The sequence below is a fragment of the Rhamphochromis sp. 'chilingali' genome (assembly GCF_963969265.1).
Source record: "Rhamphochromis sp. 'chilingali' genome assembly, chromosome: 16".
NCBI classification, from domain to species: domain Eukaryota; kingdom Metazoa; phylum Chordata; class Actinopteri; order Cichliformes; family Cichlidae; genus Rhamphochromis; species Rhamphochromis sp. 'chilingali'.
In genome coordinates, this window is record NC_137943.1 from 11,446,970 (window position 1) to 11,474,469 (window position 27,500).

Sequence of the window (27,500 nt, forward strand, 5' to 3'; positions counted from 1 at the left end):
AATCAGGGCGTTTTCACTTCTTTGAAAAAGGAAAAGAACAGAATGCTATGCAGTCCTGTGAAAATCTTTTTGTAGCTTGTGAAACCACCTTTAACGGCAATAACTTGAAGCGATCACTTTCTGTATTACTTTATGAGTCTGTCACATCATTGTGGCGATATTTTGGCCAACTCTTTAAAACGCTGCTTCAGTTCATTGAGGTTTGCAGCCATTCATTTATGCACAGCTGCAAAATAAGCTAAAACCATCACCCTCCACTACAGTTGGTATGAGGTGTTTGCACTGATATGCTGTGTTTGATTTACATCTCTACGTTTGTCCAGAAAACGTTGATCCAACTTTGCAAACCTAAGCTGAGCTGCCAGGTTAGAACATCATGCCATCTCTCACATTCTTTCTCACTGCAATTGTTGCATTCCTATGGAAGCAGTAAAGATGTACTTAGTTTTTCACATGACTATATATTCAACCAACAACGAGGCCTAGAGAAAAACTGAAAACAGTATAAAATATAGATTTTAAGTCTTACTGTTTAGTTTGCGGATGAATTTAGGCCTTCTCTCCTCAGGCAGGTAAATGGCCACGTAATAAACTGGCACACCAGACAGTGCAATACCAATTCCTATGAGGGAGTTGATGGTGTCACCGTACAGAGGGACGATGACTAAGAACAGGCTACAAAAACAGTAGATGAAGGGGAAGAACAAGGTGAGCTGTGAAGAGAGACATGCACATCTGGTTAGTCTTTCTGAGAATCTCTGAGTGTTTAAATGTGTATGTTGACATGAAGAGCAATGGTTCAAAACACAGTGTTCACCACCTTTTTACGTTCATAATCACTCAGTGTGCACAAAACAACACCACACTTTAATTCTGAGTGCATGCAACTATGGTAACTATTTATATTTCTTTCTTTCTTTACACAATTCCTGATTTTATTTCATCATATGGAAGCTGATGTATAAACAAGGAACAGATGGCAGTAGCAGGAAGTGAAAACAGTTTGTTGTGATGGGAGAGGTCAGATTTGGGGACAGCACTTTAGCAGAATCTGAAAATGTTTTTATATTTTCTTACAACCACTCAACAGCTTAATTCGCTCTTAAATGCGTATTTGTTGCTTTTGTGTTGTAGATAACGAGGGGCAAGTCACGCATTTTCTCCTCATTCATGCTAGTGTTTCAGCAGCGCTACAGCTGAATGGGTATAATCTTTAAACCATGAATTGTTAATCTAGTGTAAATAAACTTGGTGACGTTAATTGTGAAGGTCAAAGAAGTTGGCAAGCTAGCATACAGAAATGATGTCACGTCAAACAAAATACATATCTGACCTTTCTTAATGTGCTCGTGACTTCCTGTTTTAAGTTGAGATCCCAGACTGCCACGCACCCTTATCAGTTTCGGTTCCTCTCTTTGGCACCGTTCATGCCAGCTTTCCTGTTTTCAAATGTTTGTATGTAAACCTACTGAGCGCTAGATATCACACCAAAGCCAACGCTTTGCTGACTGCCTCTTATAACCTCTTACAGCTGTGGTGTGTGTTGGTAACATTTAGAAAGTCCTGTATATGATAAAATATCATGCCATATTTGACCTCTGACCTCTCTATCAAGGATAGTAGATTGTTCTGAATGTCAGAATGATATGATATTAATGCTATATAGCTATTTAAAGCTAGGTTTCCTGCTGGCATTGTTGGTGTTGACAGCATAGAGGCATATAGGGAATGATGTATGTGGATCCTAAATATCATGTTATTTGGATCTCTGACCTTTTCTTCAAAAAAGGTCGAACTTAAAAAAAAAAGAAGCGTCACCTTGACAGGTCTGTATCTTTCCGGCTGGGTGATGCGTAGGTAGATGAGGCCAGCCACAGAGAGACCCACATAGAGCCAGTAGCTGAAGCTGAAGTAGTTGATGAGCTGAAACACGTCCCTCACACACAGGAAAATCAGGCCCATTAAGCCCTGTAGCCACACAGCACAAGGACAAGTAAAGAATCCCCATGGGATCGTGGTATGATGAAACACGTTCATTTGTGTTTTACAAGGCAGTTTTGTTTCTAACGTTGAATAGCAGAGCAGGTATGGGCGTGTAGCGCTTCAGGTGAATCAGACTCAGACTGTTGGGGAGGTGACCCTCTCTGGCTCCAACAAAAAACAGCCTGTGTGATCAGCGAGGTGGAAGGTTAGTGGGAACATACTTCATCAGTCATACTTCCATCACAAGTGCCATCACAGCGTAAGTTGGGACACACTCTGTATTTTCTCATTACCGTGAAGCAGCAATGACGGAAGCATTGAGTCCTCCATAGCAGGACATGGCTACAGAAACAGGGATGATCCAGCTGAACGGCCCCAGGACCGCATTTCCAAATGTCTGTGGGGTCACATTTGCATTGGTTAATTCACACTACATATTGACGATGAAGAGATCTGAGCAGTTTTCCTAAGGGTCTGTCGCGGCCTTAAACCCTTATATTTTCTGCAGCTGACGTAGATGTTACATTACTTTATTTTCTCAAGTCCTGTTTTCATCTCAGAGAACAAAATGTCCTGGTCTAAGCTGAACAGACCTATATTTAGCAGGAACGAAACTCTCAGGTGTCTCACCACAGCGACAGCGTCACTGGCAAGCAGAGAGGACATGTCTAGAACCACATAGTACGCCACGTTGGTCAGTAGGTAGATGATGGTCACTATGGGCATGGAAATGGCGATGGCCAGGGGCAGATTTCTGCAACAAAAGCATAATCACACACGGCGATTACAGAAGAATCTGACTTCAGCTCCTACACTTCATTTCCTTTTGTTCAGGAATATGTTTTACACAGAGCTGGGACAAAGAATAGCAGCTGGTTTCATGCCAACAATATACAATTTAAAAGTGTTCAGATAGTGATTAAAAGACAGTTATGGGACGCTGTGCTACAATAAGACTCGTGAAAGTAACTGAAATCATCTGCAGTTAAACCTGTGATAATGAAATTAGGCGTATTATCACCATTTAGGTTGCTTTAGTAGCTCTTCTTTGGGAGTCAAGCATTTTTCTGTCTTATAAATGTCCACTATTCGCTGTCTTTTAGCTCTTGTTTTGGTCTCCACCAGTTTTTGAAGGACTCTGTAGCTACTGCATGCTTCGCTGTCGTTCCCAGCTGGTGTCCAAATGGGTCTGCACACAGTCTGGTGATGGGCAGGTAGTGTGTAATGCCTCTGTAGTGTAGTTTTCTTTTTTGTTTTTTTTTGTTTTGTTTTTTTTGTGTCCCGTTTGGATCTTTAGCCATCAGAATTGTTGTCTTAAGGCCAAGAAAGATGCCAAGCGGATTTATTTTACCAAGTGGATCATCATGGCCTTGTCATATTGGTCCATTTGATTGACCTTTATTATAATTATGTATTTATTTTATTTGCAGTTGCTACAAACGGGACAGACATGACTGGGGGATAGGACAGGGAGAAAGAATGAAAGAAAGAGAGGGAGAGAAAGAAAACCAAAGGGGAGAAGAGACGGTGAGAAGGGGGAGAAGAAAGAAAAAAAGAAAGAAAGAAAAACAAACAAACAAACAAAACACCTGGGTCACCTGTATGGAGAAAAAAAAAAAACAGAAGAGAAAGCAAACAACAAAGAGCAACATAATAAAAAAAAAAACAGCACCATCACAATAAACTAGCTAGCAGTAGATATCAGTAGATACTAAATAATAAATGATATTGTGCAGCACGCAAGATAGACAGCGCACAATGTGCTTTGAGGCAGCAGCCAAGAAAGGTGTAGTCCGCGTGAACACCCGTGTGTACACCTGTGTGCATACCTGTGTGGATCAGCACGCTTGTATTCCAAAGGTTTCTCCATGTAACGATCTGCTAGGGAGTGTGGGGAGCCACAGCCCCGTCCTCCAGGGTATGAAGCAGGTATGGAGGAGATCCAGGCCCCAGACATCCAGAGGCCCCAGAGTACGAGGACCCGAGGAGGACCACCAAAGGGGGGGGGAACCGTGCCACCCTCCTGGGAAGAGCTGAGTAGAGCCCCAAAGGAGAGGTCACCCCGCAGCTACAGAGCAGAGGCCAGAGGGGGTTGCAGTGGCGTGCCCGCGGGCTCTGCCGGCAGCCAGCTGTGCCAGAGAGGACCGAGCTTCAGGCCCAGAGGCCAGAGGCCTGAGGGCATCCCGTCCCCCGGAAGGAGCCCAGCCGGGCCACAGGCGCCCGGCCCCGCCAATCGGCCACCAGGAGTGAGCCGGTACATACATGAGCGCCCAGCCCCAGATGACAAGGACCACCAACACAGCAACGTCTGAGGGCATCAGCCACCGGCAGGGAGTGTGGTGAGGGGAGATAGGCCTCCGTACTTTAGAGGGCCTGAGATGTTCCCAGAGAGGTGGAGTCTAACCTGACATATAGACACAGACGAACAGGCGCACGCAGACACAAACGTGCATTCCCACCCCCATATACACAATCAAATACTCGGCACTCATCCGACGTGTAGACAGACACAAATAGACACTGCACAGACAGTCACACTCCCCAAACATACTCTATATCCCAGGTCCAGGTACCCCCGCCCCCAGAGGGGCAAGCCGCACCTAGACCCAGGAGATGTAACCCTTCTCTCTGGGGTGGAGGCAAGCGGACCACCTCCTTATCTGCAGTAGCAGGGAGGCCCCGCATCCCAGACCCCAGTCTGACGGCCAGCACCTCCTCCCAGCCCCCCAGCCCTGACGGCTAACAGAACCGGGGTGAGTGAAGACCTCAAACCTCCCTACGCCCGCTCATATGTAGTGTTGCTGTGTGCTGTTCTAAACTGCATTTAAAACTCAGGAGAGCATGGTACTAGCTTCCTCTCAGAGAGCAGCACGGCTCTTCCCGAAAACCCTTAGTGTCTAAATGCATTTAAAATTGAGGGTAGGGCACCAGTGCCAGAGGTGGGTTGGAGTACACCGACCATCCTCTGGATGCTGTAAAACGTGCCCACCCCCAAGGCCCTATATGTATGTGTTATGTGAGAGTGTGAGTAATGTGGATGTCTAGGTTGCCGAATAAAATTGAGGCACAGGCGGCCAGAAGGGGACAGAGGGGGAGTGCCTCCCCTGCACCCTGGTGACATACCTGCACCCCAAGCCCTGCGTGTGTGGGTGGGTGTGGTAGAGCGGGAATAGGGAGGCAGCTGAGGATGGGGAGGGAAGAAAGGGAGGGGCAAGCGGCCCCTCCCTGGGGCCAGCTCCCCCGCTGACCCCAGTAGGCACCCCCACACTCTGGAACCCACCAGGGCAAGGGGGCCCAGACCCATCCGGACCGGGGCCCGCAGCAGCAGCACCGCCCAGCCCCACAGAGTCCGGGGCAGCCCACCCGACTCCACCCCAGAGAAAACTGCACCCACCCCATCATCCAATCAACTCCCAAACTACACAAGACAATAGACACCCAGGTTGAGTTCATTCTCCACCTCTCCTATATCTCTCCCCCCACCTGCAGAGTGAGGTCCTGTAGTGAGGAGACCACCTGCAAAGATATAACAACCTCCCCACCAGTTAGAGAGCCCCCTAGTAGGGCCGATACACCAGAGGTCCCCTGCACTGGGGCTGAGCCCCCCTGCACCCACCCGCCCACTGCTCCGGCGACACAACAGCCAGGACCCAAGCCCCCAAGGCCCGGCCAGCACCCCAGACCGGGGGGCGGAGCACCCACCAGACCCCCAAGCCTCCCAGGGGCAGCCAGGCTACCAGGCCAGTAACCAACGTCCGCCAGCACAGACCCTCCCCATCTCCACTGTACGCAGCCACAAGGAAAACACCATCCAAGAGCCCCAGAGCTCCTAACCAGGTCATGGCCACATCCCCCAGGTTAGTCCCTCTAGGGAAACGTCCCTAGGGACTCCCCAGACGCCCTAAGGCCGTCCCTACCCCCATATCAACCACAATAGCGAAGGCAGGACCAAACCATGACCCCCCACCCCCACTAGGTGATGAAGCCGATCAAAGGAGCCCAAATGATCAAATGTGATGGCAGATGTTGTATCAAGACTAATGTGATCTATTAGATGGTTTCTATATTGGTTAGAATTAAGATTATTTTTATTTTTCCAGTTAATGAGGACCATTTTCTTGGCAATGCATAGGGCAGTAAAAACAACGTGGGCTGTGTTTATTTCTGCAGTGACCTCATCCAAGTCGCCCAGCAAGCATACTAAAGGGGAGGCTGGAATGTTACATTTCAGACACTTTGATAAGTCTTCCCATATCTCACGCCAAAATTTCTGAACTGGTGGACAGAACCATAGAGCGTGGATGTAGTGTAGTGTAGTTTTTTTAAAATACTTTTTTGCTTAAAATATCTGCTGCTTCTAAGAGCAAACAAAACAATGACCTGCCTTTTGGAAGGTGAAAAGCACAATAATTACAATATTGTGGATTTAAAGAAAATGTGTGAAACATTCAATGCAAAACACAAAATTTTCAAACAAATACCTTCTGACCCTAAGCTTTTATATTAGGTTTGCATCCTGCTAATTTTAACATTTCACAGAATCAAAAGAGCTTTTTAGAAATGTGTTTGTTATTGGTAAGAAGAGTTGTTGCTGTAACACGGAAAATGACTCATAGGATTGGTTTTCTACCTTAGCTACAACACTGGCTGTAGAGAAATTTACTTATTTTATCAGGGCTATTAAACAGTCACTCTTTCAGAGTTTTGGGGGCTTTCCTTTAAGTTATCTAGAGAGAATTTATTTGACTTCAATGTCGGTGATATCTGATAATCTACGTACAAATAGCTATTTGTATGGTGGCCCAGAGAGGCCAAACGGACTGCAACTTAAGAAAACACCAGCAATAAGAAAACAGAAATAGGAAAAACGACAACGGAAATAGGAAAAAAACAGATTTCTAAAAGCACAAGGGAAGTGTTTCTGGGGACACAATAACTCCACGGACCAGTTGCAGGAACCAAAATATGCTAAGAATTGCGCTGGGAGACACTTAAAAGTAGTGGAGGATCTATCGGTTTTGTGAGGAAAGAAAAGATGAGAGGTAAGTGTGTTAGCCTAACTATTAGCATAAAAATCCATCATCAGTATTATACGTAGCATGGTTTTGGGTTCCTGCAACTGGTCCGTCGGGTTATTGTCTCTCCAAAAACACTTCCCTTGTGTTTTTTCCTATTTCCGTTTTGTTTTGTGTGCTTTTGCAGCGTTTTTCTTATTGGGCCACTGTATATTTGTGATTTCCTAATGGTGTTCCAAAATAAGCAGCTTTGCACGAATCTTTCATTAAGATGATTCTCCGTCATGTTTTTTGTTTGTTCTCGTTACACAGATGTATAATGCTGTGAGTGGACATTAAAAATATAGTCAGTGCTGTGTTTTAGTGCAGGAGTCCAGTGGCTCATTTTTATTGTCTGTACTATCTCAGCTAATCTGCTCAAAGGCATGTTAACCCTTCTACTCTGATTGATCAGGACTGTCAAAAATTAACTTTTAGTGGATTTCTCATCACTAAGCTAAAAGCAGGAAATACAATCTAGTCAGAAGTTGCCATGGAGCCTCGAGCGTACGAGTCTGAGTGCATTTTCTTTTTCATTTCACTGCCTCAGTCACCTCTCTGGGTTACAAATCTCCTCAGTTACATAGTTGAGCGTGTCCCAGCCAGAGTAGGAGAAGAGAGCTGAGTAGAGGGCCAAAGCGATGGCGCCGGGGTCTGCCGTGGAGCCCTCCATCGGGTTCTCAAAGCTCTTCGTTTCTCCTACACAAAGACAAGATCGAGTTTTACTTTGAGTGTAACATTTTATTTAGCTTTCCCACACGAATTCTTACTTTTACTTTCACTTACCACTGGATATCTTCAGGATTCCTATAATAATGATGAGGAAAAGTGACATCAGTTTGGCATAAGTGAAGATGTCCTGCACTAGAGTCCCCCACTTCACATAAGCACAGTTAATGAAGATGAGGATACCTGGAACAAAGTAGAGGATGAAGGCAATGAACAAACATGACCAAACACAGAAACACTGCTTCTGCTTTCTACGATGTACATTAAGGAATCCTGCATGACACAGCAGTTTAGCCAGCAGTTTGTGAAACTAAAGCAGTTTGTAGCAAACAGAAACCTGACTCTCTCACACTGCTCCTTTCTTTCTGTCACGTGGGCTGCAAATGGCTCGAGGATACCAAAACAGAATCACACTTCTTGGTAGAGCGATGGGTGATTCACAGCATCGCTGCTCTCTCACGTAAATAACACTTCTGCTTGCTACAGTCTGCAATCCAATCACTGCAAAACTCTGTGACATGGGACTGGCAGCCTAACTTTAGCTTATGCCAGTACTACAAAGGGCTATCGGGTTTGGTACTGGCATGAATAGATCAGATGTGACTGTGGGCAGCACTAAAGCTCTTTTAATCTGGTTTTACTCAACTATTCGAAACGAAACAAAACATTTTACATTTCTCCTGACTGCCTCACAATAAAAGCCACACTGTATTCTGCAAGATATACATGTTTAGGGACTGTAAGGAAATTAATTTGAGTCATTCGAAGCATTAGCAGTGGGCAGCTCCAGTGACAAACTAGACCTCCACACAGAAAATTCAGGCCCAAGCTTGAAACAGAAAACAGTGAAGCAAGAGCACTAACCACTGAGCCCCTGGGCTCTGTTTTCGAACTGGCAGGAGTGGATAAGGGTAGGTGTTCATCAGTAGTAACTTAATATAAGCTGTGGCTATATCAGGGTAAAATTACAAGTAGCAATATTGGATTGTATCACCATAATTATGTAATTAAAACCCAGTGCAGGAATGTGTTTAACCAAGGTTTACCAAGTAGATGCTTTATTAATTAATTTAATAATTGTTTGTAGAGGTTAAAAAGAAATGAAATGGCTTTAATTGATACAAATTTAGACTTGGCATTGAGAAAATAAGTGCATTCTCACTCCTTCCACAGAAATCAAGCTGAAGTTTTAGCGGTTTGGTGGTTTAGAGTTTCAAGTGTGTGTTAACACATGTCGCAATCATCCCAGGAGTGGATGTTCCAACAAAATCACCCCAAGGTCACACTGCAACATTAAGAGAAACTGCAAAAAACCCCAAGAGCTACATCTCAGACCCTACAGGCCTCAGTAAACATGTTAAATGTTACAGTTTACAAGAGTGCACTTAGAAAGAAAGACTGAATGACTATAGCTTTGTTTGGAAAGGTTGGGAGGAGAAAGCCTCTTCTCTCTAAAAAGGACATGGCAGCATAGCTTAACTTTGCAAAGTTGCATCTAAACAAACTACAAGACTTAAGGAACAATGTCCTTGCTGTCATTGAGTCGACCATGAACTCGTAGGTATACCAAAAGCATGCTAGAGTCAAATGTGAGTAGTTAGTAAATTTAAGCTTTTTCTGCAGCAAACTGCAACAGCACATTTTGTTTCATTTAAAAATCCACATTTACAGCTCAATACAAAACCCAGTGGGCACACTCATTCAGACACAGCTGTGTTTCTTACAGAGACAGGCTGCAGCAAGGAGGCGGACAGCAGCATACGGCGGCTGGCAGGTGGGGTAGAAAGCCTCCACCAGGTAGTTGGCGAATGTCAGCGAAATCACAGCCTGGCTGGCTGGCTCGATCAGGAGGATGGACGTCCACAGACGAATGAAAGCCAAGAAGCCACCAAAAGACTCCAGGATGTAGGCGTAGCTGGCTCCAGATTTGGTGATGGTGGTGCCGAGCTCTGCGTAGCACAAAGCCCCAAACACTGAGAAGATCCCGCCAAGAGCCCAGATGAGCAGCGACAGTCCATAAGAAGCGCTGTACATGAGTACGCCCTTTGGTGAAACAAAAATCCCAGAGCCGATCATGTTGCCCACAATGAGGCAGATCCCATTCAGGAGAGAAATCTCCCTCTTCAGCTGCATTTTCTCTTCTTTAACACCATTTGGAGCCTTTAGGTCCTCCTCAGATGGAACTCGTGAGCTCGGACATATCGTCTGTGACATGACCCCAATGGTCTGTCTCAGATCCCCCATTATTCCAGCAGAGCTGAGATGGAGATGATAGGGAAAAATTAGATGGGATTATTCAAATTTAACAGACTTACCTAGCACACAATGTATTAAAAAAAATAAAAAATTCTCCATGACACATGTTCAAACTTAAGAATACAAGCATGCAAATCCCCAACACAGATCACTCCCCTTTGTTTATAATTATAGATATAAATGAACAGCACGAGTGACTCATGACATATAATACAGGCATGTAAATAACAAAAGATTAACTTACCTTGTTTTCAAGTCTGTCTGTTCCTCTGAACATGCAGTCTGTCTCAGGCCACCACTCAGGTCTGAAACACCAGTCTGGCACCGGGGGAGATCACATCTGAGAGGCACCAACAGGATGGTTGATGTTGCAATCTCTGCAGGTCAGCCCTTCCATAACGTGTGTTTTTCTTGCGCCACACTCTCATGTTGCCCCCTGTGCTATTTTCAGAGACAAGCAGACGTTCTTGCCCACACAGAGCCTTCAACAGCTGAGACAGAGGGAGCCAAGCTCCAATTGACCCGACATACAGGATAGTTATTTATACTGTGATGAAAAGTGTCATTAAGCTTATCTTAATTTGCAGGGAGTGTTTCCAGGGGCATAACCCACCTCATCCCTGGTATACAGAAGGAAGACTCTACTACTATGAGTTTTTGTGCCTCCTTGTAGACATCTGCAGGCCAGGAAAATGACTAGAAAGCTATGTCCAGCAGCTTGTTTGTTGAACGATCTATAAGTGAAGTACAAACTTGAATAAACTATTTCTTGCCAAGCAGCCAACTCCAAGGCTAAAAGTGCAACTTCCACTTGAGGTCGGCTCAAAAGTAAGTCAGTCCTCACATGATATGTTAAAATGCCCAGCTTTACAGGAGCAATATACATGTTTATAGCCTTCTACAAAAATTATTTTGGTAATTTAGCCCATGAGGATGAAGACTCGACTGTTTAAATTGTACTCAACATTAAAGTCATGGATTGTGAAGCTAACAGGTGTATGCCAACATAGGCAAATGAAGCCTCTAGTTGTATGTTAACTAGGGTTGCCAACCGTCCCTTAAAATACGGAATCGTCCCGTATTTAGAAACAAAAGTACACGTCCCGTATTGAGCTAATAAGGGACGCACTTTGTCCCGTAATACAGTGAGAATCAAAAGTAGTCTATAAATGTTAATGGAATTAACACTTTGTTTGAAAGCATAATTCCCAGCCCCTCTCCTGCTTTGTGACCAATGAGCTGACAGCACACTTATGACAATTCGAGTATGACAATTCAGATTACCGCTCATCTCATTGGTCGAGGAAAGGTCGCTTGCGGAGAAAATACCGGAAGACAACAGATGACCACAACAAGAAGCATGGCCAACAGGGGAACAAACGCCGACACTGCGGTGCAAGTCTCGGACGACAGTACACCTAAAGCTGGGCAGACACTGTGCGATTTTTTCAGTCACGTTATTCAGCTCCTGCTCAAACTGCACGATTGACTCGCAGGGGTTAGAAGTTCGTATGTCACGATGCAGGTCTCACACTATACGGCCCGATGCTCTGATGCGACCTGAGAGCTCACACTGTGCCTCCATAACATGAAGGTTATAACAGAAAATCTGTCGCTCGCTCTCTCTGTCTTTCACTCACACAGACACACCACCACCATCAACTTTGCTAAATTGCTAATGAAAAACATTGATCAGGCAGCTGTGATTGAGCAGCAGTGTAGATCCAACTATTTTCACGGTTGTTGTGGTCGTGATAATTTTGTGATGCCACATCGAAAAGGCTCGGATGAGCTTTCCAAAGTTCTACAAGTTGTGCCTCCATCGCTTGTGTCCAGATCACACGCTGCACAGCCGTGCTGCGCCGTCTTTTTCACCGACGTTTACGTGTTTGCGCGCGAGCAGTGTGAGCGCCTGTGGTGACACCCTCACGAGCGATTGATGATCGGGAGCTGGTCGTGAGGTGTTAATCACTTCTCGTTACCCCACGTATACTACACGACGCACGATGAAGGCCAAAATCGGTCCGATCACTCAAAAATCGGCTCAAAATGGGCCTAAAACCGCACAGTGTGAGCCCAGCATTAGAGCAGCAATGTTTGTTCCCCTCAGAGAAAGAAAAATAGGCTGCAAAAGTACTGGGAGGAATGGGAAAAGGAAAACACCTGGCTGGAAAACGTTAATATGGGCATGTGCAGTGAATATCAGCGCTATGTGGCCAGAAGTGTGATAATATAATTTATTTTGTGTAATAAACAACTGCAAGGATAGATGATTACAACAAATTGATGACTAATACATAAAAGTAATACATAGATGAATAATGATGATGAGTTAAGATGCGTAATCATGGGAACAAGCGGGTTTACAAACAGGAGCAGCTGATTAGCATTAGAAAAGCTGAAATAATACCTCAACTGAAGCCAATTGTACTAAATGCACTAAATGTGCACTGTTACAAGAATATTTTTCTTTCTATTGTTTTCTATTATTTTAAGTTAAGCAGGACAGAGTTCTTTTAAAGAAAGATTTACTTATATTCTCAAAAGTTAAGCATGACAGGCTTCTGTTTAAGAAAGAGACCTGTTTTATGTGTTAATGTTGTCATTTTGAGCTAAAAATAAATGGCTAAATGATCATTTGTTTCACATGTGTTCATATCACAAAGAATAGAATATGCATCTACTTAAATCAACTTCAAGTCAAATGGTTAAAAAAAATAATTTCACACACAAAAAAAGAGCTAGAAAATTCACCACACTGGGAAGGGTGAAGACAACTGGGTCGCCCGGCCCTGGCCACGAGGTGTCCCTTATTTATTTTTCAGGGAGTTGGCAACCCTAATGTTAACCTTTACTTCAGCTTGTCCGAGTCACTGAATATCTTGAATATTTCTGTGTTGTTGGTGACATCTTCAGTATTTGAGAAAGAGTGTGCACTTTTCTACTGCAGTTAGCATCAATTAGCTAGTTTTTGGCTGTTAATCCACCTTGCTAGCCAAGCTATCTAGCGCTAGCTAAATAATCCAAATACCTTCTAGCTCCAAAAATTCACAAACCAGTAGGTGATGTCAATGTGGCTTCATACATCTTTCATGTGCACTTAATAGGCATGTACACCAGTTGAACTGCTTGTAAACTCAAATATCTAGTTATTGGTAGCCAAACACATAGTAGCAACTCTATGCATTTAGGCATGTTAATGTAGTCGAAGAAAGCTGCTCAAGTTCAACCAAACATCATAGGAAAGGTGATTTAAGTGACACTTTGGCATAAACAAAGGTATTGGCATATCCTGCCCTGTATAGATGACTGTAGTGGTGTAAGAGTGTGGTTCTTGGCACACTTCACTTAGCACCAGCTGATCACCTCAGACTACCAGAGTATTATTGTTGACCATGTCCATATCATTATGACCACTGTGTACCCTTCAGGATAATGTGTCATGTCAATGCGTTCCTTTGGGATATTTCACAAATGCACAGTCATATTACAGACATGCAGTTGATAAATCTGCAGCAACTGTGTGATGCAGTCATGTCGATATGGTCCAAAATCTCAGAGGAATGTTTCCAGCAACTTGTTGAATTTATTTTGCCAAGAATTAGGGCAAAAATGGGTCCAACTCAGTATTAGCAACCTGTACATAATAAAGTGGCAGATAAGTGTATTTTTCAGTGAAGCTCAATTAAAGGAGCAAAGTGTTCCTTTAAAATTACTGTTACAAAAACAAGAAGCAGAAATTAGACCAAATTAAATTAAAAACAGAGTAGCCATTTTAATGAAGAGTTTGACACAATATAAAAAAAGAAAATCCTAGTTGAAACCACAGCTACACATGTTAAACCTCTGACAGAACTGCTCAATTGGCTGACACTACTGAATACAAGGGCTCTAAATTAGCTCCGTATTTTTCAGTTGGTATTTCTACAAGTATCAAATAAACACATCACAGAAAAACAGAAAAACAGTAAAAAATATGTTACAACATATACACACCACTATCAAATCTACAGCATTTTCACTCACCTTTGCTTGATATGCACGTAGAAGGCATTTGCCTGTAACTTGAGGTGAGACCAGAAGCAGAATATGAGGCACAGATTTCAAAAACAATACCAGTCCAACATACGGAAGCAGATCGACCCTGCTCGGCCTTTCTAATCTAAATGACATTTTGTCATTCGAGCATAATTTGCTCTAACAGTGTTTTACAAAGTCTGGTGTGCTGTGACTCATTCCCCACTGTGTGATTCAGGTCTTCATTGAACTGTGGTCACTTTGGACTGAATGATGCAGAACATGTGTATGAAAAAAAACATTAATTAATCACACTGACTGTCCTGTGATGAATGTGTTGTAGGTGGTACTGAAATCCAGAGCCACGGCTTAATATTGTCATTGCAAGCACCCATTTGAGGAAGTGAAGGCAGTGTTGAGGGCGGCAAGGCCCGTGTGTATTTAAAAAGAAAAAAGAAAAGCTCACATGCATACACATAACATACCCACCAAAACAATTACTTACTGATGAAAGTGTTGACAGGCAAAAGCAATGGAGTTATTAAGAATCAGTGTAGGACAGTTTGTGAATAGGTTTGCATGTTTGATTATTTGAGACACTGAAGGGTTAAACAACAACAACAACAACAACAACAACAACAACAACAACAAAATATGTTTGGCACATTAAAAGATGCCAAATGGGGAATGAAATAGGCAGTTTGTTTGCTAATTGACTGAATATATATGTTAACTGCAGGAGCACACATGCTAATAAAACAGAAAATATCTGTTGTGTAACTACAGCATATTCTGGCAGAAAGAACGTACAATATATGCTTATTATGTCAAGGAGCTAACAAAGAGCCCTGTGGCAGACAAAGGTATAGTTTAACAGATAAACCAGTACTTGCTTATTGTATACTTATGCAACAGTTTTCTGCCTTGCAGGTCAGTGACTGACAGATTTAATAAACATGTTGCTGCTGTTTTGAGCAGACTGCGTAGCAACAGCAAAAAAAGTTGCAACGTTCAAGAAAAATACGCTGAACAGGTAAACTAAAGATCTGCTACAAGCAAAGCTGGATTTTCATGTATTCGGTTTTTTTTCTTATGCTACTGCAGAGAAGCTCAGTTGGAATACATTTATTTGTAATCTCAGCTTAGAGTCTGTGGAAGATGGGTCAAGTCTGGAAAGATCCAGATAAGCCTGAAGTCTCTGAGGTGAGGTTGCTACTGAACCGACCGAAAGAAATGAGAGCACATACTTGGTCCAATTTTAATGACCCACTATATGCAGACACACACACACACACATACCCACATCCCTCTTTCTGGGTGTTGTATTACCCTCTCAGCTTCCTCTTTAGTTTGTGACCCTGTGACTCTCTTTAGCTTGGCGATAAATAGAGGAAGAGTAAAAACTTTCCATGCAGTCTGCCACTGGGTCACAGTCCAACTTTTCCTCTTAGTTTGGCAAAGCTGCTAAAGTTCAGGAACGCTTATTTAAAGTAACACTTATTCAAACTTTCTGTAGACCTTGTGCTTAAATAGAACAACAATACACTCGCTCACTCAGGCCGTAAACATGACCAGAACCCATAAATACATGATACTTGAATAAAGATTGCTAGAAGAGTTAAACCTTATTTTTACAGCAGGTTTTCCAGTTAACAGTCCTCCTGTCTTTAGTTGCATCAAATAAATGAGGACGTTTGCATTCTGCAAATACTGATACACGATCGCACAAACAGGCCAACATTAATCTAATAGTCTTCAGACAAAAAGCATTAGATACCAAAAAGAGTGAAAACCACTCAATATAGCCACTTAGGGACTACAAATAAATATTCACATCAAATCCGTAACATTAAAAAAATAATCACTGCTTCAGTTAAAGTCTTTTTGATTCTAAACATACAGAATAAAACCTTAAATCTTGAGTCGACGTGTCCATAGTAACACATGACGTTTTTGTACCTGTAACTTTAGTTGCTCAACCAGCTGTTCTTCCGTCTAAACCGTGGCGAGTGTCTGGATGACACGGAACAAGAAAGAGTTAGTTGTAGTGTCAAGTTGGCACAGTCTTTATGTGGAAGTCTTGGCCGTGAGTGCTGCTACATCTTCCTGGGGATATTGTAGGACATGGACAGTGACGGTGCGCTTGGTGCCACCATAGGCGAGCTGATTTCAGGCGGGTACGGCTGCAGGCTCATCTGCTTGTTGTCGTGCAGCTTGCGGACAACGATGCGGGAGAAGTCTTCGTTGTGTTTGTCGCAGGTGTCCAGAAGTCGGCGGACCTTAGCGGTGCGTGTGGGCTGGTTGATCACCAGTTCGTAATCCTCTTTCATCAGCATGGAGTGGGACAGCAGGGCGTCCAAGCTCTGGTTCAGACAAGCCTCCGTCATCTGGGAGACAATTTCCTCACGCCGGATTGCAATCCACTGGGAGATGGGACCTTGCAGAGGAGGAGAGTGCCGCGGTGGAGGAGAGTAACCTGCAACAAGAAAAAGTTATGCCTTATTTGCTGAACATTGCTGCAAGGGTGAAATATACTCTTTATACCAAAAGTGTAAAGTGTTACAAATCAAAGTTACGTTACACCAATCAGCTGAATAGGAGTGTAACTTGCTATCAGGGCCTACTAGTCAAGAACAAAGGAACGATAACAGCATCACTATGATTCTAATTTGTATCTTCTTAAGGAAGAAATAAAAGTTACACTAAAATGATCGAAGTGCGCTTGAATGCCCTGTACTAGACAGAGCCAGCAAAACACAGAAACATGAATTATGAGGTTGATAGCTTATCGGTACCATCTGTTAGGTATTTTAGTACCATGGTAGCATTTACTGGATATTGTTTTATAGTGACATTATGCAGGAAAACTCTGTCATTCAATAAGGCCCCTTTGTTTTAGTTATTTTTCTCTTTGACCCAAGAATTGATGTGTGAGAATCACAGGCTGGTACAAGGTTGAAATACCACAGAGATCACTCCCTCAGCTACATTAGTTTCTTAATCTTTTAGACGCCTGTTGAAGGCCAAATGGTTTGTTTCAGATTTCACTAATGAAAGAACTCTTTGTTTTGTGCCTTGAAAATATGTCGCTGAGATAATCACAATTGTAGCTGAACTAATAAACTACACAAAGGATGCTTCTTCACCCAAGGGCAGGAAGACGCTCCCTTATCTTGGTCTGTACTGGTTTAAACTGATAATCTGCTGTCTCATGAATTTTACCCTCTATATAAACTGTTGTACTTGTGAATAAAGTTGAGTCACTTTGGGAAGACAATCTAAAGCAGTCTCTGTTTTCTTGTTCTCCCAAGCTGCTCCCGAGCTGCTCGTACTAACACGCTGAATGGCATGCTTGAATATTACTTGAGAATATATTTGACTGTGTTACAGACTAAGGGACATTCTCTGCTGATAGGTGAAGGTACATTCTCTGCTGATAGACGTCCACGCCTCGGAGGAAGCCGATCCACGGAGTAGGCCCTGGAAACAGTTTCCTTCACCATGTGTCCAGGAAAACAAAAAGAAAAGTGCAACTAGAACAGGCAGGTCCTGTGAAAAACAAAGTGCATCTCTACTGCTCCCATAGGAATTAAGAAGCTAAGCGGCAGCTGGGTGTTACTAATTTAATTCACTTGGTTAACTGATCATCAGCAAGTGTGAGCACCTCAAAAAAAAAAAAAGCAGAAGTTTTGACAATTTTCTCGTCTGGAGCATTCAGCTGTGCTAACACAATGCCACAATCTTCCCAGGACTGGACATCCCAGCAAATGTACTTGATGGACAGAATGAGCAATACTGGGAAAAACCCAAAAGCTACGTCTCAGACTCTACAGGCCTATATGCTAAAGTTCATGACAAACACTCAGAAAAACATTGAACAAGTTCTTGTTTGAAGATCTTATCAGGAGAAAGTCTCTAAAAACATGTATTGTTTAAGTTTGCAAAGTTGCATCTGATCAAATCTCAGGAATAATGTCCTCTGGACAGATGAGACCAAAGCGGAGATGTTTGGCCATAACGTACAACACCATGTGTGGTGCAAACCAAACAGCATATCAGCACAATCACCTCATACCAAATGTTAAGCATGCTGGCGGAAGGGCGATAATTTAGGCTTGTTTTGCAGCCACATGACCCAGGCAGGTTGCAGTCATTGAATCAAACATGAACTCCTTTGTCTGACAGCTAAAGTGTGGCCGAAACGGAGTCATGTAACAGGACAATGATCCCAAACACAGAACAGCTGAGAAAAAGAAAATATCAAATTGTTAAAATGGTCCAGTCAAAGAGCTGTCCACAAATGAAAGCCCACAAACTTCAGTGAACTGAAGTAATGCTGTAAAGAAGAGCGTGTGAGAGACTGATAAAGTGGTACAGAGAATCATTACTGCTGCCAAACGTAGTTTTACAGCCTACTGAATCATGAGCTGCACTGTTTTTCACATGCACTCGTCTATCATAAAGACTTAAAAATGGGACACAGGTCCACGCATTCACACACCAACAGATGCACGATGGAGCTTCTTGTACCTTGAGGCTGAGGCTGTGCTTTGAGGGAGACATTAACCAGCTTTGTCTCACATTCGGCGATTGGTTCAGGCTTGCTGAGTATGTTTAAATCATTCGTCCAGCCGTTCAGTTTATCCCCACATCCTAGTTTATCATAGACATCCTTCAATGACTGTGGAGACTCCAGACTGTGAGGCATGAATGACGATGGAAGGCAATCTACAGCTGAAAAACAGAACAAGAAAAGTGATGTGCCCAGCAGCCAAACAGAGCATACACTGAAACGGAGACTAAAGTATTATTTTTGAACTCTATGACATCAAGTCACACCACTTCCTTTAAAGATTATCAGTGGTGATACTTGGTAAAGGTGTTGGTGTCATTACGTTTAGCGGATGCAGCATTGCTGCTGGAGAGGGCGCCCGGTAGAGATATGTCCGTGTCCTGAGAGGAACAAGACCCCGAGCCTGATGTAGTGCCCTCCTGCGACAGAGGAAATGGTGAGGTTTCATTTATGTTCATACATGACCACAACGACACACCTTCATGTTGAACTGCATCCCTCCATGTCACCGTTTTCATTATAAGCCAAGTAAATTATTCAGGTTCAGTTACCGGCTGACAACATGCATAAATTAAAAAAACAACAACAAAAAAACAACAACAAAAAAACAAAACAAAACAAAACAAAAAAACCACGCTTCACACACGTCATCTTTATTCTCAGTGTAGGTGACGAGTAGATACTGACCGTCCACTGGCTGGGCCTGTCCTTTGGCATACTTGGAGTTTCCTCCTCACTCCCCTTCTGACAGGCTGCTGGGGCTGAACAACACTGTGACCTCAGCTGTGTGAGGAGCAAAAGAGATACGGCACAACCACCAACAAAAAGGTCAACTTCAAAATACTTTAACTGTCAATCCCTTGCTTAAAAAAAAAAAAAAAAAAAAAAGTACAGAGACCAAAAAAATTCCACTAACACTGAAAGAAAGGATTACATTTACAAAAAAATCCCATAAAACTATATCGGACAGTGTAAGGAGAATGTTGCAGTATCTGACCACACAGTCAAATATTGACTTGCCCAACAAAGCAGCAGGTTCTGGTGTTGATAAAAAAAAAAAACAAATATACAGTATACATCAACCTGCTGATCCACCCATTCATTCTAGTGATGCTCTTTGCTAACGTAGCTGATGTGATGCTACACAGTAGTAAACATGACCATGTCCTAACTTTTAGAGACGAGTTTCTGTCATCTAACTATTAAAATGACAAATTTTCTTTAAATAAAAGGAGTTTTGGAAATGACTTTATTCTACTTTTTATTTACATTTTAAAGAGTGACAACTTTGTTGGAATCAAGTTTGTACATTACCAGCTAAGATAATGTATAACCAACGTGTTTAACATATATAACAATACACTGAACAAAACTAAAGGTCACTGATGTTTTCATAACTTCTGTGACTTATGCAAGTGAGGATATTTAGAGGAGGGAAAAAAAGGAGTACTAAAAATACACGCTGTTAACTTTTTTCTTCAGTACTCTGCAGCTAACAGACAATAATAACACTATAGATTGTTCTTTAGCACAGTTAGTTCCCTGCTGCCTTTAACTGCATGTAGTTCAATTTTGTGCTTGTTGAAAGTACGGATTAGAAACAGACATGTGACTGCAAAGTCACATATACACTGAAAATATAAAGAGGAAGGATATGCTGAAGGGAAATTATGATGTCAGTTTTTAATCTCTCTCACTGAGTCACAGTGCAATTTAAACTGCCCCAAATTGCACATTCAACATTTATACTTGCGTAAATGTGTGTGTCCATACACAGCCAACTATAAATAAAAAAATGTATCTAATGTTAATAATTAACCATCTATGTCTGCTAAGCAAAAACACTAACCTGTGACCGTCTTTTGAAGAAGAGTTCTTTTAATGATCACCAAACAAAAACTGTATATAAAAGATGGCATCACCAATTGGTTTTTACTTTGAATCCTTTAGTCTGACATTTCAGGTAGACTGCCTTTTTTCTTCCTTTACCATTTTGGGTTTTTGAACACTTAACTACTTTGGACAAAACTGTAAATCGGGGGCACGGGTGTCCAGTTGTTAGCTAACTTCCAGCCAGCTGGAGGCCATACCTCTTAATCCTTCAATTCAGATGTTTTCTGTCCCATTACCACAGGTGTATGAAATCAAGCACCAAGCCATGTGTTCTGCCTTTACAAACATTTGCGAAAGAATGGGTAATTTTAAAGAGCTCATTGAATTTGAGCATGCTGCTGTAATAGGATCCCACCATTGTAACAAGTCAGTTTGATAGTTCTTTCCCCTTTCCCATCTATTCCACAACTGATATTAACTGCTATACGTGGTATTACTGTAAGGTGGACGTATTTAGGAACTCAGAACTGAAGTGAACTACAAAACTACAGAGTGAGCTGCAGAGTGTGGAAAAGTTGCCAATGCTCTGCTCAGTAACTGCAGAGCTCCAAACCCACCCTACCATTAACGTCAGCAAAACTATGCTGGTATGGGGGTGTTATATGCAAGTGGTTCAGTACCTCGTCGAAGATACTGGTAATTACAGGATCATAGCTTGATGTGCAAAAATTAGTGGCAGCTTTCAATTTATCAACACATCTCCCTGTTTTGCCGTTTGCATAGTAAACAAAATAAAATAATGAACTAATTAAATGAGTAATTCCCCAACTATGAGCCACAATGTCCCCAGACTGAGTCTGTCAGAGGCCCCTGCTGCATTTCGCCGCTGTTTATTGGTTTCCTGTTTTTTTTTTTCTAGATCACATTTATCTTTTTTTCCTTTATCATTTTCCTTCTAATCAATTTGAAAAGGTGACAAGCTGATCCAGTAGACCTGTGATAAACTGCCAATTCAGGGAACCCCTGTGCAATTACTAAGGAAAGGAAAGATTTTATGACACTTTAGGTGATGCACTAGCTGTAAAAATCTGGCCATTAACAGTTCACACACACACACGCACACGCACGGGCACACGCACGCCACTGTAGCTATAGCTGCATCAAAGCCTGTGCATTTATTTTTCATATGCATGGCTGTGAGACATCATCATGAAACTAAAGTCATACTCTGAGCCACAGTCTGTCTCAAACTAGTTTCACCAGATTTCTCTTACTGTAAGCTGACACACCTGAGCGCATGCTGACAGACAGACACACGATACCATCCCACAATACACTCTTTGTGGATCAGAGGAAATGCAAATTTAATTTTGAATAAATCAAAAGTAGTTTTCAAAAGAAAAAAAAAAGTGCTACACAGATTTCCCTACAGGTACATAAAGAAGAAATATAAAAACTGACCTTTTTCTTTTTGATCTGCAGCACAGCTTCCAGGAACTCTATTTCGTCAAACACCCTCACCATAGGCTCCAGCTCTATCAAACAATCTGAAATGGTAGGAAACGCATCACACTGCTAAATCCTGCCAAAGACGTAACGCAGAACTACCGTCCCATTAGCAGTGCGCACTTTAGTCATTTGTATGAGCATACTTTGGAAGGAAGGCCGTTCATCTGGATTAGCGTTCCAGCCGGCTGTCATAAGATTGATGAGCGTTTCTCTGCTGGGGATGTCTGCGGACAGGCTCTCCAGGCTGGTGTCAGGACGCAGACCACGCAGCACGCTGAACATGATCTGAATGCCATTGGTCACCTCTGAACATAAACACACACATATTAGTGACTCAAAAAGGGTCAAGTAGGAACAAAGTATGATGTGAAAAAAAACAAACCCCAAAACGAGCAGTTACCTTTAAACGGGATCTGCCTGGACAGCACCTCCCACATGATGATGGCATAGCTAGAATCCAATTATCAAAGAGGAAAACAGTTAAGGGAAGAGTTACTAAGTTGCCAGATATTGGCATTTCCCCTTATAGTTGAGGGACTCTACCACAAGCCAGCTTCAGGGATGACTCTCAAAGCCATGACTGATTGACCCGTTGCAGCGAGCGTAACCTCTTGCGCAAAATTTACAAAGACTGCATCAGCGGAAAGTAGAGCTCTCTTATCAAAGCAGAAAAATAATCTGAATTCCTTTTCTGACAGACTCGTGGATCTCAACAGTTAGGTCTGATTTTTTTGTCTGGCACGACTGATTTAGCCTTTGACACTGGGCCCTGCAGTGGTATGCAAGCAATGCAAGCTGAGGCAGGAACTCCGTTTCATCTTTACAGGAAGGAAAGCCTCATTTCCCTTAACTGCTTATTGTGCTCAACAAACACGGAAGTTATCAGAGTTTATAGTAACACAGATAAGTCATAGAGACTTTTTCTGCTAAATCTTCAGGGAAGGATGTACATTTTGAGACTGACTTCTACATAATAGTTACTGGGTTCTGGTGTCTTACCTGTACATATCGTGCTTCACGTCGGCCCGGCGGCTCTTGGATGGTTCGTACTCCTCAGGGGGCATGTAGATCACTGTACCCTCAGCTGGCTTGGACCCCGAGCCTCTACTCACTGACAGCTGTCGCCACTTCGATAGGCCAAAGTCTGCAATCTGGAGAGAAGCAGAAAGTTAGCAACCGCAGACAGACAAAGTTATACAAAGCCAGTTTTACATTTTACGAGTCTTAAATTAATTCGTGACAAAAAGTCAAATAAGGTTGATAACTGCAGCGGGAGGACAGCCTTTTGTATAACAACGGATCTTTAAGGGGAAGTTATTATGCCTTTCTTATTTCCTGTTACAATGGTGGATACTGAAACTGCCCTAAATAGTCAGTTTCAGGGAGGTTTTTTCTCTTCTACTGTTATCTCTATCCCCTCTTACTGATACTGTATTATCTTTATGTGCTCATCTTAGGCACACAGCGCTGAGTGTCAGCAGACTAGCACCACCCACCTGCTGTTTGAACCTTCTGTTTGTGAGGGGCAGCCAATCAGAAGAAAGTTTAAAGGAGAGGAGTTTGTTTTACAGTCCAAAAGCTTAAATATGGAGTTGATATGAGTATAATATATTCACTTTAATTAGGCCATGAAAGAAAAAGAAATCAGTCTGAACAACCTGAAAAATATAGTTTATACTTTTTATGCTAATAAAAATTGTATGTTTCATAAAGAGTAGCAGATAAGCAGTACATAGGGTATGTGCAGCTTATCCACTATGTCTAAGTTAGTCTGGTAACGTACACAATACATGTGACTATAACTGTAACCACCTAAGCAGCTGTAACCTTTTGTTACAGCTCCAACAAACACACTGACACGGTTGAAGGTGATGTCATAGATTTTCCTGTTCTGCACGCACCTCATACTTATCGCATACCTTAACATGAAATTCACCATCCAGCAGAATGTTTTGGGTCTTTAGGTCGTGATGTACGAGGGGTGGGTTCATGTTGTGAAGGAAGTTAACCCCAAGGGCGATCTCATACAGAATCCTCAAACGCAAAGGCCAGGCAAGAACAGGGTACACGTCCTTCTGTAAGGCAGAGATTACAAAGATGGGCTAAAGATATCATAAATGTATAAATAAAAGAGGGAAATGTGGGTTTTACTACAGTGAAAGTACAAAACAATGCAAGAGCTTGAAATAAAGACTGAAAAAATTACTACACTCAGCCCAGTGGGAATTTCCCTTGTGCATAGCTGTCTGCTTCCCTCAGTGCTTGGCTTCTCTTTCCCTACTTTCTTTTACGTTTCATCAGATACTAATTACTTCGAGCTTTCGCTTTTGTTTATAGTCCCGCTGAAAGGAAAAAGAGTCATACACTCACATGATGAGTGATGCACAAGAGAGAAAAACAACAGACCAATGCAACTCCATCAGCTGACCTCTTTTGGCAACAAAAATCCAAATGCAACAACTATAAAACCTTCATTTTTTCCAGTGTGTAGTCTGGGCAACTCTCACAGCTAACAATCTAAACCAGAGAAAACTGGTGCCACTCAGTGGCAATCTAAATGGTTTATTTAAGGGTGCATTGCTCAGACTAGAAGAGTTCCTAGTGATAGGAAGTGAACTTGATGAGCTACCTCATGGAGTAACCGGTCCAGAGATCCATTGCTCATGAACTCCGTGACTATGCAGAAGATACGAGGCTCATTGCAGACACCAAAGATCTGGATGATGTAGTTGAACCTGGCTTTGTGGAGTACCTCGGCCTCCTTCAGCAGGCAGTTCCTCTCTCTGAAACACAGCCAGACACAGAATAAATAACAAAAACAAAACAGCACTGACAGCACTTTTGTGATAGTGAGGTAAATGAATATTTAAGATAAAATCCTTCTAGAAACACAGACCAAAAATGCCGTATACAATCTTGCTGAAACTCTTGATTACACAGAGGAGTAAAAATGTTACACGCAGAAATCTGAGATTTTCTCACTTGTGAATTTGTGCAGAGATGTTTAGAATGACCCATTACTAGGTGACCAATAAATACCAAACTGAGTCATGATGTCTGGACATTTGACTGAAATCCAGTTGGCCTGGTTCACTGTTGTTGTGAACAGTTTTGTGAAACAAGCTTAAGAATTTCACATTAAAAGGTGGACTTAATTTTATAACAGAGTGGTATATTTGCATGCTTCCAGAAATAAAGAATGAGTGTAGGATTTAAAATATATATATATAATTATATATATATTTATATTGTGCAGTTCAGATTTGTGTCAGTCTGAGCAAACTAGCCCTCCAGCTGGAAGCACTGGACACGTAAGCCACAGAGACTCTTTAGCCTTTTTCCTGCCAGAGGAATGAAAAACCTGCTCGAGCACTCTGAACACATTTCATTGAAATGTACAAGAAGGCCTCACATTTGACTCAAATTAGGTCAAGTGCTGCAGCTGTTACTGTGGAGTAAGTACAGGCAGACTTTACTGCATCATCCTGAAACAGCACAAAGTTTTTCTGTAGTAGTGCAATTCATCGATAAATGGCTGAAATGTGTCTCCGTGACCTAGACCTTGTTACGCGAAGTTGCCTGATCGGTGTTGAGTACCTTTCTATAACTGGAGAGTCGAGCTTCAGGCACTTGACGGCCACAGTGGTCCTCCAGTCGGAGTGCTTCCCCTTGAACACGGTGCCGAAGCCCCCTCCGCTCAGATAGTACAGGTCCGTCAGTTTATTCTGGGGGATCACCGGCAAGGTGCTGGTCAGGCTGCCGATATCCAAACAGCCCGCAGTTGGCTCCATAGCAGTTTCTGAATCCCTTACGCGAAGTCTCTCAGGATTTATCTCTCACGGGGTTGGCCAATAAAGGCAGAACTACCTCTTTTGGTATAAACGCAAAGAGGAACTGCGCTCCCATTCACATGCATTCCACAACGTAGCCGGCTGCTAGCAGGCTAAGCTACCATTAATGTTGCAGAGGAGGAGGCGAGCAGACAAAACAGAGCAGCCGATAAACAGCGAACCCGCTGACCGGCGACAGCTGTCCTTCACCCAGCGACTACAGTTAAATGTGCGCAGGACCCAAAGCGAAACAACAACAAGAAGAGCGCAGCTGAGCTCCGCGCTCATTTAAGCAGGTGCGTTTGTTGTTGCTAATGACGACACGCTTCCGGCTTTTACGAGATGCGTTCACGAGGGTAGGTTTGGAGAACTTCAGACAGTTGACCCCGTTTTCCAAGCAGCCCTCTGAGCGCATTCAGAATCCCAGTACAAATATGGATAACAGCGAGGTAAGTCTAGGAAAAACACTGAGGAGGCACGCTGTTAAAATACCATAAATCATAAATGAGCCTTTACCTCAACTTTAGTTTCAGTTTCGCTGATACAAAGCTCCTCCTCCTGCGGCATGAACCCAATTGGTAATATTGGGATTTTTAGCAGCGGGAATCCCCCCACCAAAAAACAGGGGCTTTCCTACAGATGTGTCGACGCTATAAAGACATGTCAAAATACGATGTTCGTCTCATGTGATCATAAGTAGCACTTTCTCTTTTCAGTAGCAGTATAGGTTTTAGTTTTAGTTGAGAGAACTTCGGTTTAGACATCCTAGTTTAGTTTAGACATCCTGATAGCAGATCTTTAAAGGATCTTATACAAACTCTTCAAATAAGACAGTTAAATGCATGATGTCTCAATAAATTTATTATTATTATTGATTTTTTTTATGTGTTTATAATTTGATCGCTCCAAATTTGAGTTTACGTGATAATTGGGCCTTTTGGTAAGTCACAGTTAGTGTTAATTTATTGAAATTATAGGTATTTTTTGTAATAAATTTGACCTTTTACAAGTGCGTTGTTAGGATTTACTGAAACAGGATGCGCCCTTTTTGTGCTGTTGGATGAGACACACCATAAAGCACATGACTCTGTGTCCCTCTGTAATCTGAAACCGAGAACAGACTTTCAACAAATCAGGTACTATGATACTGCTTACGTGAATGTCACACAAACTGCCCTGTGTTTTTGATGAGCCAGCAAGAGTATGGAGTGAGACAATCCCTACACAGATCAGGTGGGAAACAAAGCTTGATTCTATAAAACCCTGTGCTGTAGTTCCTTCACCCGCTCTGACTCACTGGAAGTGTTTGCACTGATCCGCTGTAAGTACACTACCATGCTCTCTGTGCATGTACATGTGGTTCCCCCTGTGTTTATTCTAATTCACCATGTGTCCTTGTTCACAGTACGTCACTAAGACCACCACGGATAGCTATTCCATTTACTCCAGTACCTTTTCCAGTGGACTGGGTCAGCGTGAGCAGGCCTTGTTGGAACAATGTACATTTCAAATTCCTTTAATTTTAAATATGTTTATATTGTCTATCCTGTAAAATAGTCAGATGTCTATTCTTATTAATGTACAGAATTCACCTGCTTGCTGCTACTACTGCACATTCACCCAATATATATATATATATATATATATATATATATATATATATATATATATATATATATATATATATATATATATATATATATATATATATATATA

The 27,500-nt window shown here is 42.4% G+C and overlaps 2 protein-coding genes and 1 pseudogene across 3 annotated transcripts in view; 1 reads left to right on the forward strand and 2 right to left on the reverse strand.

Moving 5' to 3' along the window:
* The window catches only part of LOC308413117 (Y+L amino acid transporter 2), a 12,063-nt gene extending 1,424 nt beyond the window's left edge, over window positions 1–10,639 (reverse strand). The window contains exons 1-9 of the mRNA XM_080907920.1: window positions 10,267–10,639; window positions 9,491–10,023; window positions 7,824–7,949; window positions 7,592–7,736; window positions 2,614–2,737; window positions 2,277–2,380; window positions 2,069–2,165; window positions 1,819–1,968; window positions 530–713 (exon numbers count right to left, since the gene is read on the reverse strand). Coding sequence (XP_080764046.1) covers window positions 530–713; window positions 1,819–1,968; window positions 2,069–2,165; window positions 2,277–2,380; window positions 2,614–2,737; window positions 7,592–7,736; window positions 7,824–7,949; window positions 9,491–10,010 — 1,450 coding nt within the window. The 5' untranslated portion in view covers window positions 10,011–10,023; window positions 10,267–10,639. The remainder of the gene's footprint in view (window positions 1–529; window positions 714–1,818; window positions 1,969–2,068; window positions 2,166–2,276; window positions 2,381–2,613; window positions 2,738–7,591; window positions 7,737–7,823; window positions 7,950–9,490; window positions 10,024–10,266) is intronic.
* A 4,031-nt stretch (window positions 10,640–14,670) lies between these two features.
* On the reverse strand, window positions 14,671–26,411 carry ripk2 (receptor-interacting serine-threonine kinase 2). The gene is made up of 11 exons (XM_080861754.1): window positions 25,552–26,411; window positions 24,584–24,737; window positions 23,874–24,029; window positions 22,954–23,105; window positions 22,355–22,404; window positions 22,098–22,259; window positions 21,907–21,992; window positions 19,300–19,395; window positions 18,935–19,031; window positions 18,570–18,773; window positions 14,671–16,515 (listed from the first exon to the last, which is right to left on the reverse strand). Exons 1-11 carry the CDS (start codon window positions 25,743–25,745, stop codon window positions 16,136–16,138), a joined length of 1,731 nt encoding a protein of 576 aa, XP_080717880.1. The 5' UTR covers window positions 25,746–26,411; the 3' UTR covers window positions 14,671–16,135.
* The window catches only part of LOC308383690 (sorting nexin-16-like), a 6,093-nt pseudogene continuing 3,940 nt past the window's right edge, over window positions 25,348–27,500 (forward strand). The window contains exons 1-2 of the transcript in view: window positions 25,348–25,409; window positions 27,190–27,259. The product of the transcript in view is annotated as a sorting nexin-16-like (transcript). The remainder of the gene's footprint in view (window positions 25,410–27,189; window positions 27,260–27,500) is intronic.

Bases quoted from the DNA above. Each gene is read 5' to 3' on its own strand.
- ripk2 (XM_080861754.1), bottom strand. From the start codon at position 25,745: ATGGAGCCAACTGCGGGCTGTTTGGATATCGGCAGCCTGACCAGCACC. The intron at 23,106-23,873 runs GTATGCGATAAG...GCTTCTCTCCAG, and splicing joins ATGGTGAATTTCATGTTAAG to ATTGCAGACTTTGGCCTATC. The intron at 16,516-18,569 runs GTACAAGAAGCT...TTCTTGTTGCAG, and splicing joins AGCACAGCCTCAGCCTCAAG to GTTACTCTCCTCCACCGCGG.